General features: G+C 46.2%; 1 protein-coding gene across 1 annotated transcript; it reads left to right on the forward strand.

Annotated features, from left to right (window-relative positions):
* Window positions 1-3,820: 3,820 nt before the first annotated feature.
* LOC306967908 (SPEG neighbor protein-like) lies at window positions 3,821-9,873 on the forward strand (the record flags this gene model as incomplete). Its single annotated transcript, XM_079563107.1, has 4 exons — window positions 3,821-3,924; window positions 6,753-7,060; window positions 8,953-9,094; window positions 9,735-9,873. 4 exons carry the CDS (start codon window positions 3,821-3,823, stop codon window positions 9,871-9,873), a joined length of 693 nt encoding a protein of 230 aa, XP_079419233.1.
* Window positions 9,874-15,934: the final 6,061 nt, after the last annotated feature.

Raw genomic sequence — 15,934 nt, forward strand, 5'->3', positions numbered from 1 at the left:
CGCTGCTGGGAAACGTGGCCTCAGAAAAGACTTTTCAAACCAAACGACGCTGTTGTTTCTTTGTGAATGTGTCGCCGAGTCGACGGCTCCTGTTATTTATTGAGTGAGTGTTTTGTCAGTTTTTATTTTTGTGGCATGGAAACGGCATGAGGCTCAACACGGATCTAATAAAAACGCAAACCGTGGACCGTGTGGCGTCACTTTGTGGGTTTTACATGAACAAGTTAAAGGTGATTATTCAGTCAACATGACTCAGGTCTGAGGTCTCAGGTTTGGTTTGAACATTAGTTTCTGGACCTGGACCTGAGCGTCAGAACAGTGACATCACTTTGTCACACAGAGGATCAGATTTACGACACGGCCTGAGGGGTTTTAATCTGGTTACACCAGGGGGGCCCAATTTTTTGTCTCCGAGGCCAAAATGAAAAAGGGCCTGTGAGTCGCGGACCAAACACAGTGATGTCAAGCACGAAAAACAAATTATAAAAACTACAAATTACAAAGCTACTTTATTTATTTACTTTTAATGTTTTCGATAGCCCACATTTGCATTTGATTCTATCTATGCAAATAACATGCTATATTAAAACAAATGGTAACTTTGGCAAAAGCCTAGTTTTAGTTAAACAAAACCAACAATTGTAGCAATTTAGTGCAAAAAAAAACACCTGTATCTGCAGCACCTACAGTGACTTTACCTCATTCGTTAACTCAAAGAAAATGCCACAATAGATTATTTTGAAAGTGTCAGTTCAGCATCAATTCTTTTATAAGTCAGTTTTTAACATATACAGTTGTTGACGTCAACAGGCTTTGCAATAAAAGTTGGAAAACTGTGAAAGTTGATGCTACAACGCTCTGTAATTGATAAATACCAAGACACCACAACAGTGTTTCCAAAAGGAGTGTAACAGCGCCCCCAATTTGACTCTGGTGGTCAAAAAGTGTACTGCACCCATATTTACCATTGAGAATGAATGGAAGAGAGTAAGTATTGACCACACTCAGCGCAAAAGTAGGTCACTCTCTGGCGGGCCAACAGAACTGTTTCGGGCCCCACTTTGGGCACCCCTGGTTTACATCCTGGGCCAGTTTCTGAACACTTTGTTTCTTTGATATTCTCTTTGACATTTACAGCGAAGGATCATCTCCCAGGTGTTGTTTCCACAGATCGTTGCCTCGATGGACGTCCGTCAGTGACAATAACACCTGAGTCATCTCTTGGATCCAAAGAGGTCCCACTCGCTCCTTGTTTGTGTGGATGGAAGTCTAGAGCAGAGCGTCCACTATTCCTACTGTACTACAGTTAGTGTCACGGTTCTGTCTGTCCACGCTCTGTTTCCCCGTGGTTTTGTTTAGGTCCTGTCCATATGAAGTCCAGCTGAGGACCGAACGCAAAGATATTTTATCAGTCCAGAGTATCGTCCAGACGAGCCGGCGTTTTGGGCGTTTCTGTAAACCAACATTCTCCAAACCAGGTCCCAGAGGAAAGATCTCAAAACGCCGTTTACGTGACATCACAGCTCCAGAGTCTGATCCATAATCTACTGACCTTATGCTGAGTTTTCCTCATGGATCTATGATGGTTTGACTCCGCCCCTCTTTGCTCCACTGCCGTCCACAAGCCACAGGTGACAAGTAGAAAAACACGAGTCAGTCTGTGTTTTTGGACTGACAGAAGAATAAACTCTCCTCCTCGTCTCCTCTGTAGATCCTAAATCCTTCACTTTCATTTCCACTGTTTACATTCTGCACATGCGCCTCTACATCCGGTTCTATTATCTGTGTTAGCGTCACAGCGCCTCACACAGGCCTGGAGGATGAATCACAGACCTGAGTCGACCCATGTGGACGCTCACGTTTACTGAGCTGCTCCAGGCTCACAGAGGAGAGTGTTTTGTCTGTGTGGATATAGTCTTAGTGTTCTAGTCCCTGTCCTTGTCCTTTTTATTTTGATACGTCTGTTCTGTCCCCTGTGTTGATGACCTGCCCCGCCCTAATGTGTTTCACCCGTTCCCTGTTCCCTGTGTATTTAGACCCCTGTGTTTCCCCTTGTCCTTGTTGGATCATGGACTGCATGGAAACACCGAGACCTGGAGACTCGCCTCATCTCCAGGGGACGTCTCCGTGACCAGTTCATCTCCAGGTCTGTGAGGGGCCCTTTCGTCGCCAAAGAGCCGGGTTTAGCCCCCGATAAAGCCCGTCTCTCCAGTGCAGCTGCAGCCACAGCCTCGCTCTGAGGAATGTCAGAACTCCCAGGTCTATTAAACCAAAGTCTAAATCAGTATCAGCTCCGGAGCCGACCACAAAGACCCGAAGATCAGCTCCAAACATGGACAAGACTCAGCTCAGGCTGGTCCGGACCCGCAGGACCCTCAACAGCCCCTGAAGACCGGCTGGAAGTGCATAAAGAGAGACCAGCCCAGTATAAAGAGACCAGCCCAGTATAAAGAGAGACCAGCCCAGTATAAAGAGAGACCAGCCCAGTATAAAGAGACCAGCCCAGTATAAAGAGAGACCAGCCCAGTATAAAGAGAGACCAGACCAGCCCAGTATAAAGAGACCAGACCAGTCCGGATTCAGGCTTTGGAATAAGAGGTAAGAGATGGAGTGACTTTATGATTATTAAACTAATGTTTTACTAAACTTTAACATCATCTCGCCTTCAGTCGCTCCATAAGATCCACACAAATCTAATTCCTCACCGATTTATTGAGCTTTGAACCCAAAGAACGAGGAGAAGTTTGGGTGTTGGTTATTCCCCAACACCCGCTTAACCGAGCACATTTTCCATCAGAACCAACCATTGATCCATTTGTTGGTCTTAGCTTTCAAATGAGGCGCTACTCTATAAACTGTGGGCTCCAGTCGAGAAGCTTTTAGATTTGGGTAAAGCTGTTAACCCCTTAACTCCCACCTGAACCGAGCACATTTTTCTCCAGTTTGGCTTTACCCCAATCCAAAAGCTTCTGGGAAAAAGGTGTGAAAATAGCGACAGAACTAAGACGAAAACAATGATGAGGTGACAAAAAAGTGACGAAAAATTGACGAAAAAGTGATAAAATGACAAAAAAATGATGAAAAAATGTAAAAAAAAAAGATGAAAAATGACAAAAATGTGATAAAAATTTGACAAAAATGATGAAAAAAAGACAAAAAATGATGAAAATGACAAAAAAATTATGAAAAAATGTAAAAAAAAAAAAAAAAGACAAAAAATGTGATACAAATGTGACAAAAAATGTGAAAAATTTGACAAAAAAAGACGAAAAAAAGACGAAAAAAAGACGAAAAAATGACGAAAAATTGACGAAAAATGGACAAAAAATGATAAAAATGTAATAAAAATTGGACAAAAAAATGTCAAAAAATGACAAAAAAATGACGGAAAAATGACAAAAAATTGACAAAAAGTAAAAAAAAAATTAAAAAAAAATGACTTGAATACCAAAATAAAACGATGGAAAAAAAATCTGATGACGTGGGGAAAAAGATCCATTTAGATGAGTTTTGTAGATCTTAGCTTTCAAATGAGGCGTTACACTGGCCTACAGGATTTGGGTAAAGCTGAAGTGGAGAAAATGCTCTCGGTTCAGGCGGGAGTTAAGAGGTTAAAGTGTTCTGGATGTGGACAGAGGAGAGACTGGCTGTGCGTGTAAAAGCAGTCAAAAAAGGTATGGAGGCACTCCGGAGTAGCAAAAATTAAAAATCCTTCATTAAAGCCTGGACATGAAGATTAAAAAACGCCATACTGACACGAGCACTGGTGAGAGGACGGCAGTGAGAAAGACCATCATGGTGTGTTCTGGATGTGTTTCAGATGTCTGTGAAAGTGGCGCCCCCTCCTGGCTGCACCATCGATGTCTCTGACCCTCAGGTCCAGGAGGCGGCCATCAGGATCCAGGCCTCGTACAGAGGACACAGGTCTGACAAATACGGTGTGGTATCCACGTGTAGCAGGACAGGCTGTGACCGAGACCACGCTGGAAGCCAAATATGGGCATTTCCTTTGTGGGAGACGAGACAACAGTTTTTAGTTTAAGAAAATCGTGAGAGAGTCTGGAAAAAAACAGATTTTTATATGGCTAGCTACTACTATAAGTTACACAAGAAAGCTACAACTATCCACTCTGAGTATTATTTTTTTTTAACTAATATATCAACAATATAAAAGTTTAAACCTGGCTCTGTCCTTTTTTCGATTTCGTCGCTGAAAACATACAATGACAGAAAACTTGCAGTACATTCAAAGTACATTCAAAAGTGTGTTATTTCTCGTTCCGGAGTCTTTGTGTATTTGAGCCTCTGAGGTCAAACCGTCCTGACTCCTCCTGTGCTGAAGCAGCTCTGCAGACAGGGGGCGCCAGTGAGACGATCTGTTACATGAGCAGCCTGTGGGAATAAGACCTGCTGCTCCTGTGTTAAACACGGATGATCCACTTTTATAAAGCTTTTTACCAGGTTACAAAACTCACCCAAAACAGAGCGAGTAATGATGTCATTGAAACATATACACAATAGACATTTAAATAATGCACACCGTGGGCCTGGGCCTGTTATTAATGGGACGTTTCTTTGGCAGAAACAGATCCTAGATTTGATGTTTGGACGAGACGATGGGAGTCCAAGTTCACGAATCAGCTGCATGTGTTTATTTAGATCACGAAAAATCGAATCGAGATTGATCAATGTAAGGAAGAAAATTGTGATTTTTTTCACTGCCCATCTTCAAAAATAAATGTACAAATAAAATAAATATTCAAAGTTGATAAAGGAAGGAGATCTGGGGAACGTCTGGTAGCAACGGTTGCCATGAGGTCTTATTGGACGATGAGCGTTTTGGGGCGGGGCTTTGTAAAAGTGATTTAGGGAAAGTACTCGTCAGATCTTCACAGGGTTTATTTTCATTTCGATTCTCGTCTTTGTAACCGTCCTCCTCGTCCCCCTGGTCCTTCTACTCATCCTCCTCGTCCCCCTGGTCCTTCTACTCATCCTCCTCGTCCCCTTTGTCCTTCTACTCATCCTCCTCGTCCCGCTGGTCCTTCTACTCATCCTCCTCGTCCCCCTTTGTCCTTCTACTCATCCTCCTCGTCCCCCTGGTCCTTCTACTCATCCTCCTCGTCCCCCTTTGTCCTTCTACTCATCCTCCTCGTCCCCCTGGTCCTTCTACTCATCCTCCTCATCCCCCTGGTCCTTCTACTCATCCTCCTCGTCCCCCTGGTCCTTCTACTCATCCTCCTCGTCCCCTTTGTCCTTCTACTCATCCTCCTCGTCCCCCTTTGTCCTTCTACTCATCCTCCTCGTCCCCCTTTGTCCTTCTACTCATCCTCCTCGTCCCCTTTGTCCTTCTACTCATCCTCCTCCTCCTCCTGGTCCTTCTACTCATCCTCCACGTCCCCCTTTGTCCTTCTACTCATCCTCCTCGTCCTCCTCGTCCTTCTACTCATCCTCCTCATCCCCCTTTGTCCTTCTACTCATCCTCCTCGTCCCCCTGGTCCTTCTACTCATCCTCCTCCTCCTCCTGGTCCTTCTACTCATCCTCCTCGTCCTCCTTTGTCCTTCTACTCATCCTCCTCGTCCCCCTGGTCCTTCTACTCATCCTCCTCGTCCCCCTTTGTCCTTCTACTCATCCTCCTCGTCCCCCTGGTCCTTCTACTCATCCTCCTCCTCCTCCTGGTCCTTCTACTCATCCTCCTCGTCCTCCTGGTCCTTCTACTCATCCTCCTCGTCCTCCTCGTCCCCCTGGTCCTTCTACTCATCCTCCTCGTCCCCCTGGTCCTTCTACTCATCCTCCTCGTCCCCCTGGTCCTTCTAATCCTCCTCGTCCTCCTGGTCCTTCTACTCATCCTCCTCGTCCCCTGGTCCTTCTACTCATCCTCCTCGTCCCCTGGTCCTTCTACTCATCCTCCTCGTCCCCTTTGTCCTTCTACTCATCCTCCTCGTCCCCTTTGTCCTTCTACTCATCCTCCTCGTCCCCTTTGTCCTTCTACTCATCCTCCTCGTCCCCTGGTCCTTCTACTCATCCTCCTCGTCCCCTTTGTCCTTCTACTCATCCTCCTCGTCCCCTTTGTCCTTCTACTCATCCTCCTCGTCCCCTTTGTCCTTCTACTCATCCTCCTCGTCCCCTGGTCCTTCTACTCATCCTCCTCGTCCCCTTTGTCCTTCTACTCATCCTCCTCCTCCTCCTGGTCCTTCTACTCATCCTCCTCGTCCTCCTGGTCCTTCTACTCATCCTCCTCGTCCCCCTGGTCCTTCTACTCATCCTCCTCGTCCCCCTGGTCCTTCTACTCATCCTCCTCATCCCCCTGGTCCTTCTACTCATCCTCCTCGTCCCCCTTTGTCCTTCTACTCATCCTCCTCATCCCCCTGGTCCTTCTACTCATCCTCCTCCTCCTCCTGGTCCTTCTACTCATCCTCCTCGTCCTCCTCGTCCCCCTGGTCCTTCTACTCATCCTCCTCGTCCCCTGGTCCTTCTACTCATCCTCCTCGTCCCCTTTGTCCTTCTACTCATCCTCCTCCTCCTCCTGGTCCTTCTACTCATCCTCCTCGTCCTCCTGGTCCTTCTACTCATCCTCCTCGTCCTCCTGGTCCTTCTACTCATCCTCCTCATCCCCCTGGTCCTTCTACTCATCCTCCTCGTCCCCCTTTGTTCCCCTGGTCCTCCCCCTCGTCCCTCTCGTTCCTCTGGTCCTCCCCCTGGTCCTCCCCCTCGTCCCTCTCGTCCCCCTCGTCCTCCTCCGTCCCCCCTCCAGGTCCCGCTCGGAGCTGCGCGCCCGGGGGCCCCCGCGGATCCTGCAGGAGCTCCGGGACGTGGTGCTGGTGGAGGGCTCGGCGGCTAAGCTGGAGTGCCGGGTCAGCGCCTTCCCCGACCCCTTCATCGTGTGGTCCAAAGGGGGCGCCGCGCTGCAGGACGGGCCCAAGTACCGCTACGTGTTCGAGGACCCGGACGTGGTGGCGCTGGTGGTCCGGGACGGGGAGCTGAGCGACCTGGGCCGGTACACCGTCACCGTCAAGAACCCCTTCGGAGAAACCTCGGGGTCCGCCAGCATCCGGGTCCAAGGTGAGTCATGACGGGGTGAGCGCCCCCTGGGGGAGGAACAGGAGCTCTGGGCTCTTCAGCAGAGAACATTTACATCTACCAATAAACCATTATTCTATTGGATACACAAGAAGATAGTTTTCAGAACAGACAAAAGGGAGGAAAAAAAACACTTTCCACAGTTGTCTTCATTCTTTAAGTCGCTGACCCACATTTTTCCCCCACTTTTTCCCAATGCTTTCCTTATTTTTTTCCCAATTTTCCTCCTATTTTCTAATTTTCCCTCCTTTCCCCAAAATGTTCCCTTTTTTCCCACATTCATTCCCAATGTTTTCCTTATTTTTTCCCAATTTTCCCCCAACTTCTTCCCCATTTCCCCCCCTATTTTTCTTCTTTATCCTCCTGTTTTCCCCCATTTTTTTCACCTTCTTTCCCCCCAATTTTATATTTTCCTTATTTTTCCCCAATTTTTCCCCATTTTTGCAGATCTTCCAAATGATCTTATATGATCTTGTCGACCAGGGGTCTCCAACAGGCGGCCCGCGGGCCAAATCTGGCACACAAGATGATTCAATCCGACAATTCCTGAGTCAAAAAAGAAAGTCATTCAGTCTTTAGCCCATTCCTTTGCAGAGTTACGATTGTTTTTAAAGAAATAACCAGAATGCTCACTCCAGCCACTAGGGCAGTGGAAGGAAGGAAGGAAGGAAGGAAGGAAGGAAGGAAGGAAGGAAGGAAGGAAGGAAGGAAGGAAGGAAGGAAGGAAGGAAGGAAGGAAGGAAGGAAGGAAGGACAGGAAGGAAGGAAGGAAGGAAGGACGGAAGGAAGGACAGAAAGGAAGGAAAGACAAAGGACAGAAAGGAAGGAAGGAAGGACAGAAAGGAAGGAAGGAAGGATGGAAGAAAGAAAGGAAGGAAGGAAGGAAGAAAGGACAAGAAGGAAGGGAAGGAAGGGAAGAAAGGAAGGAAAGAAGGAAGGAAGGAAGGAAGGAAGGACAGGAAGGAAGGGAAGGAAGGGAAGGAAGGGAAGAAGGAAGGAAGGAAGGAAGGACGGAAGGAAGGACAGAAAGGAAGGAAGGACAAAGGACAGAAAGGAAGGAAGGAAGGACAGAAAGGAAGGAAGGAAGGATGGAAGAAAGAAAGGAAGGAAGGAAGGAAGAAAGGACGGAAGGACGGAAGGACGGAAGGAAGGAAGGAAGGAAGAAAGAAAGGAAGGAAGGAAAGAAGGAAGGACAAGAAGGAAGGGAAGGAAGGGAAGAAAGGAAGGAAAGAAGGACGGAAGGAAGGAAGGAAGGAAGGAAGAAAGGAAGGAAGGAAAGAAGGAAGGACAAGAAGGAAGGGAAGGAAGGGAAGAAAGGAAGGAAAGAAGGACGGAAGGAAGGAAGGAAGGAAGGAAGAAAGAAAGGAAGGAAGGAAGGACAGGAAGGAAGGGAAGGAAGGGAAGGAAGGGAAGGAAGGGAAGAAGGAAGGAAGGAAGGAAGGAAGGACGGAAGGAAGGAAGGACAGAAAGGAAGGAAGGAGGGACAGAAAGGAAGGAAGGAAGGATGGAAGAAAGAAAGGAAGGAAGGAAGGAAGGAAGAAAGGACGGAAGGACGGAAGGACGGAAGGAAGGAAGGAAGGAAGGAAGAAAGAAAGGAAGGAAGGAAGGACGGAAGGAAGGAAGGAAGGATGGAAGGAAGGACAGAAAGGACAAAGGAAGGACGGACAGAAAGGAAGGAAGGACAAAGGACAGAAAGGAAGGAAGATCCACACGTTTCCAGCAGAGGGCACTGTCAGAATAAGAGATCAGGATCCAAACAATACTTTATTATCCTGTGGTAAATGGACAGTCCGTCCCTGGGCAGCTGTGGCTACAATAGTAACTTACCAATCCTAAATGAAACCATAATAATGACTCTTCTCTCTGGGCTCCAGTGCCGGCGCGAGTGTCCAGAGGTCCGGAGAGCGCCCGGTGGAAGCGCGGGGGCACCGTGGTCCTGAAGGCCGACATCAGCGGAGAGCCCCCCCCACTGGTCGCGTGGCTGAAGGACGGGGACGACGTGGACGAGGACGAGCGGTAACGGACACGGGCGTCTCAAAGTGTGGTCTTAACATTCTCTCCAGTTCAGCTTTACCCAAATCTAAAAGCATCTGGGGGAGAAAAAAAAGGCATTAACAAAGAGACAAAAAACAACAAAGAAGTGGCAAAAAATGACAACAAAAAATCAAAAGTAACGGCATCAACACAAGGAAAAAGATCTGTTTGGATCTTAGCTTTCAAATCAGACCTTACACTGGCCTGTAAGCTTCTAGATTTGGGTAGAACTGGACAGAAGGCGAGGGTTAAGAGGTTCAATCAAATTACTATTTAAATTAAATTTGACTTAAAAAAAGATCAGTCTGTTCAACATTCAAAGATAAGTTAAATAAACTTAATCTTATTGGTGTTACCGATTCATTTTTTAAAGTTGGTTCAACAAAAAACACTTTTCAGAGTTCGTTTTCAAGTTAAATTAAGTTATGCTTTATAGATCTCTGTAGAGAAATGAGTTCTGCCGTCAGGCTGGTCAGAAACACCTGGCTGGAAGATTCACCTATTGTACATGTTTTTACCACTAACCTGCTCAGACACAGAACATGCAAACTCCACAGAAAGGCCCCGTCCAGGTGGGAATGGAACCCGGGACCTTCGAGCTAATACAGAGCGTCTGTTTCAGGGTTTTCTTCGACGTGGGCGACAGCAGCTCCATCCTCACCATCAAGAACGCTCGGCCTCAGGACTCGGGGAAATATGAGGTGTTTGTGGAGAATCATCTGGGCTCCGACCAGTCCTTCGCTCGACTCGACGTGCTCTGAGGTCACAACGTCCTCTGAGACCTCCACCTCCAACACCACCACCTCCAACACCGGCTCCACCAGACCGAGCTGAGACCTCCAACACCAGCTCCACCAGACCGAGCTGAGACCTCCACCTCCAACACCAGCTCCACCAGACCGAGCTGAGACCTCCACCTCCAACACCACCACCTCCAACACCGGCTCCACCAGACCGAGCTGAGACCTCCACCTCCAACACCAGCCCCACCAGACCGAGCTGAGACCTCCACCTCTAACACCAGCTCCACCAGACCGAGCTGAGACCTCCACCTCCAACACCAGCTCCACCAGACCGAGCTGAGACCTCCACCTCCAACACCAGCCCCACCAGACCGAGCTGAGACCTTCACCTCCAACACCAGACCCACCAGACCGAGCTGAGACCTTCACCTCCAACACCAGCCCCACCAGACCGAGCTGAGACCTTCACCTCCAACACCAGACCCACCAGACCGAGCTGAGACCTTCACCTCCAACACCAGACCCACCAGACCGAGCTGAGACCTTCACCTCCAACACCAGACCGAGCTGAGACCTCCACCTCCAACAGCAGCCCCACCAGACGTTATGATCATTATGACTTCTCTGTACATTCATTATCACCAATAAACTTCTTTTACAGAAACATGTTGTCCTTAAGTATGTTCTGTGATTGTAGTTCATAACATGTAACATGTAACATGCTACATGTAACATGTAACATGTAGCATGTAACGTGTAACATGTAACGTGTTTTTGCACAGACTTGATCTCACAAACATCGTCTAAAACCGTCCAGCTCGTCCTGACGAGGTCGACGCTCTGCACTGTTGGAATCAGCCACAAAGTATTTCATAACTGCCCCCCCTCCCTCTCCCCCCCCCTCGTCACCCCCCCCCCCCCCCCTCGTCACCCCCTCCCCCACGGGCTCGTGTTTCTGAACAGCTGAAATGAGGGCGGGGCCTCGGCCTTCACACTGGAGCCACATGTGAGAGAGAGAGAGCGGGGTGAGTGGTGTAGATCAGTGTTCCCCAAAGTGGGGCCTCAGACACTACATGGGGGGGGGCCCTAAAGCTCGTTTGTAAAACAAGTACAACAACTTTGCACTAGTATTTACAGACATTTAGATTTTGCTTTTTCTGTCATTAGCTGTAAAAAATCATAAATATCTTTGAATAGAGTCAGTCATTATTATTTACTCCTAATGTAAAGAGGTTTGAATGGACAGGTTTATTTGTAAAACACTAACTGTCCGTGTGGCGCAGTGGTTAGTCAGATTGTGTCATATGCAGCTAAAGGAACTGGATTTGAACACGGTCAGAATCGAGGCCTGAAGTTTGTTCCAGATTATCCTTTTACTCCTGGTTTAGCCCATTTTCAACCTGTGGTTTATCTCCTTAAAGCTCTGGATCCTACGGAGCCCTGGAAGTGACAGACAAAAATAAATAAAATTGTGTTTATTTATTAGTTTATTTTTCAGGGACAGCTCACATGAATGAACATTGTGATAAATGTGTTAGCATTAGCTGCAAAGCTAGTTTTCAACTGTTGCCCCTGGGCGAGGTGTATAATGCCAATAACAATTTTAAAAGTTGAGGCTACATACTGTACTTACATAACAAATGTTGATGCAAATAATAATCATTATTTTTTTGAAGATATATAAAAATGTAAATATATGAAAAATAAATCTTTTTCTTATGCCACAAATTATCTTATTCCCCTGAGAAAATCATCACATTCCCCCGACATAACTATCTTGTTCCCCTGAGAATTTTTTTTTATTTTTTTTACCCCAAGATAATTTGTGGACACACTTGGATGTGGATACATTTTAATATTACTTCAAAACATTTTTATTTTTTTATTTTTATTTTCACCCCCCAACATTTTTTTTGTCTGTCACTTCCAGGGCTCCGTGTCCCCTGCTGTCTCGTCCCCCCAGGTCTCCTCCTGGTCTCCCCCAGGTCTCCCCCCTGTGCCCGTGTCCCCTGCTGTCTCCGTCCCCCAGGTCTCCCCCTGTGCCCGTGTCCCCTGTTGTCTCCGTCCCCCAGGTCTCCCCCAGGTCTCCCCCAGGTCTCCCTCTGTGCCCGTGTCCCCTGCTGTCTCCGTCCCCCAGGTCTCCCCCAGGTCTCCCCCCTGTGCCCGTGTCCCCTGCTGTCTCCGTCCCCCAGGTCTCCCCCCTGTGCCCGTGTCCCCTGCTGTCTCCGTCCCCCAGGTCTCCCCCAGGTCTCCCCCTGTGCCCGTGTGCCCTGCTGTCTCCGTCCCCCCAGGTCTCCCCCAGGTCTCCCCCAGGTCTCCCCCTGTGCCCGTGTCCCCTGCTGGCCGCCGGGGGGAGTGCGCGCCTTATCGGTCAGTATTTTTAGCCGAAGGCGACAGCTGTGGAAGCCTTTAACCCCGGTCCACAGACTCTCCCGGAGCTGCCCGGGCCGGACGCCGCACTAACAAAAAGCCTTAAACCTCCGCGACTGGAGACGTGGACCTGCCATGGACTGTCCCTCTCGGACCAGCGTTCGGGGGGTTTCCTGAAGCTTTTCTTCACGGGGAGTAAGAGCCGCCATGGGGAGAGACTGAGCGGAGGTGAGTCACGTGACACCGGGGGTCGTTCCAATTAAAGTGCGGCGTAAACACCGGCGTCCGGACCGGGCTCCGGGTCACTCAGAGGAAACACTTCAGAGTCTGTTCTCTGAGCTGCGGACAGACTTTAGTAGAATTTAAAGTGACATTTACAAAGAAAACAGGACGATGTGGGTCAGACTGTGAAACACGTGACGCTAAATGATGGTTATGGTGAGAAGAGGCACAAAACAGGAAAGTTACATCTTTAATCTGAATTTACCTCATTTGTTTCCTCCATTTTGTCTTGATTTTTTCCATGTTTTGACTCAATCAGACGAGAAGAGAAAAACACTAAACCCAAAACCCTCAGCAAATCTAAATGTTTGTCCAGATATTGACCATATTATCGGTCAATGTTTTTTACAGTGTGTTTCATGTTGACTGCAGCTCGTGTGTATTTTAGGACAGGGGTTCCCCATTGTACAAAGGTGTCGCCTCTTTTGTCTCTTGTGCAGAAAAACATCAAGTTTATATATTTTTAAAAGAAAAATGCTGCTGTTTTAGCATATTTTTCAGTGTAAAACAGCCGAGAATTAATGAAATCCATTCAGTTATTCAAAATAAACTGTTTAAAAACATATAAATGATGTTTTTCTGGTCTAAAGCAGCATAAGAGGCAATACCTTTGTACAATGGGGGCCCCGACATGTTTATGTGCCAATTTTGGGGTCCCCAGGGTTCTGGAACAGTCACTTTCCTTTGTGAGGGTTTAAGATACAGCTCAGTCACATCATTAGAATATCATGAAAAAGTTCATTTACTTCTGCTATACTAATATATGATACAGACTCGAGCCTTTATTTGTTCTAATGTTGATGATTTTGGATCACAGTTTTAATTTGTGTTTAACAAACTGAGCCTTAATCATCAAAACTATAACAGATAAAGGCTGTACATGATCTCACTTTGCGTGTGATGAGTCACATATTAGTTTCACAGTTTAAGTTGAATTACAGAAGTTTCTGATGTTTTACTTAGAACGTTTAAAGGAATGAACTGACCGAATAAACTGCTACTACTTCCTTTATTTGATCAGGGACAAGAAACAAACCTCAGTCTGAGACAGAAGACGTGTTGTGTCCCCGACAGGCTGATGTTATACTTACAACAAATCACACATGTACACAGAATAATACATCAAATATACACAGAATAATACATCAAATATACACAGAATAATACATCAAATATACACAGAATAATACATCATATATACACAGAATAATACATCAAATATACACAGAATAATACATCAAATATACACAGAATAATACATCAAATATACACAGAATAATACATCATATATACACAGAATAATACATCAAATATACACAGAATAATACATCAAATATACACAGAATAACACATGAGTTTGTCTCCTTAAGGAAAAGGAAAACCTCACAGCTCAGTCAGGTTTTAGCTCCTCATTATGAACCTCTTACCCCCCGCCTTCACCGAGGGCATCGTCTCCAGCTCGGCTTTACCCAAATCTCAAAGGTTCTAAACTGATCTGTTTCCTCACATCGGTGTCGTGTTGCCATAATTCTTATCACTGTTTTGGCGCTTTTTACAAGAAGCTTGTAGATTTGGGTAAAGCCAAACTGGGGGTGAAGAAAACATTGACCTGTTTTTCCTCCTAGAATGACACAAACACGACTCAGGTGCTTTTGCCACTGACTGACAGAGTTCCTAATTATTGGTAAATATGTTTATCAGGCGTTCAGTCTGTTTGTGATTATTCACCAGATTTATACATAAATGTCATCAAATCAACGTTCAAGTATTCTACGTAATTCAGCAACTAAATACAAAGTATTCTCCCCAACACTACCTTTTGGTTTACTGAAAGTATCTTTAGAGTCAGTTTTATCGTTTATCGTGATATTTTCCTGCCTCAAAACATCGAACTTCAGAATGTGCTTTTGTGACACTTATGTATCCAGACTTTTGTGTTGCAATATCCCGCGGTGTGTCACGTCACTGTGTGTTTGTTTGTTTGTGTGTTTAGATGCAGGTTGTGTGTGTGTAATCTGAGACGTTGCTCTGAGCTGGAGCTGTTACTACGATACAAATACTCGTCTCCTCCTCAGATTTGAATCACTTTGTCCCTGTGGCTTCGTAGTTTGTCGTTTGTATCAGTGTAGTTGTATCGGTGTAGTTGTATCAGTGTAGTTGTATCAGTGTAGTTGTATCGGTGTGGTTGTATCGGTGTGGTTGTATCAGTGTAGTTGTATCGGTGTAGTTGTATCGGTGTAGTTGTATCAGTGTAGTTGTATCAGTGTAGTTGTATCGGTGTGGTTGTATCGGTGTGGTTGTATCAGTGTAGTTGTATCGGTGTGGTTGTATCAGTGTAGTTGTATCAGTGTAGTTGTATCAGTGTAGTTGTATCGGTGTGGTTGTATCGGTGTAGTTGTATCAGTGTAGTTGTATCGGTGTAGTTGTATCAGTGTAGTTGTATCGGTGTAGTTGTATCGGTGTAGTTGTATCAGTGTAGTTGTATCGGTGTGGTTGTATCAGTGTAGTTGTATCAGTGTAGTTGTATCGGTGTAGTTGTATCAGTGTAGTTGTATCGGTGTGGTTGAATCAGTGTAGTTGTATCAGTGTAGTTGTATCGGTGTAGTTGTATCAGTGTAGTTGTATCGGTGTAGTTGTATCGGTGTGGTTGTATCAGTGTAGTTGTATCAGTGTAGTTGTATCAGTGTAGTTGTATCAGTGTAGTTGTATCAGTGTAGTTGTATCGGTGTTGTTGTATCAGTGTAGTTGTATCAGTGTAGTTGTATCAGTGTAGTTGTATCAGTGTGGTTGTATCAGTGTGGTTGTATCGGTGTGGTTGTATCGGTGTGGTTGTATCGGTGTAGTTGTATCGGTGTGGTTGTATCGGTGTGGTTGTATCGGTGTGGTTGTATCGGTGTAGTTGTATCGGTGTAGTTGTATCGGTGTAGTTGTATCGGTGTAGTTGTATCGGTGTAGTTGTATCGGTGTGGTTGTATCTGTGTAGTTGTATCGGTGTAGTTGTATCGGTGTAGTTGTATCGGTGTGGTTGTATCTGTGTAGTTGTATCGGTGTAGTTGTATCAGTGTGGTTGTATCGGTGTAGTTGTATCGGTGTAGTTGTATCAGTGTAGTTGTATCGGTGTAGTTGTATCGGTGTGGTTGTATCGGTGTAGTTGTATCGGTGTAGTTGTATCGGTGTAGTTGTATCGGTGTGGTTGTATCGGTGTAGTTGTATCCGTGTGGTTGTATCGGTGTGGTTGTATCGGTGTAGTTGTATCGGTGTAGTTGTATCGGTGTAGTTGTATCGGTGTGGTTGTATCGGTGTAGTTGTATCGGTGTAGTTGTATCGGTGTAGTTGTATCGGTGTGGTTGTATCGGTGTAGTTGTATCGGTGTGGTTGTATCGGTGTGGTTGTATCGGTGTGGTTGTATCGGTGTAGTTGTATCGGT

The sequence above is a fragment of the Gobius niger genome (assembly GCF_951799975.1).
Source record: "Gobius niger genome assembly, chromosome: 9".
In the NCBI taxonomy this organism is placed as follows: Eukaryota; Metazoa; Chordata; class Actinopteri; order Gobiiformes; family Gobiidae; genus Gobius; species Gobius niger.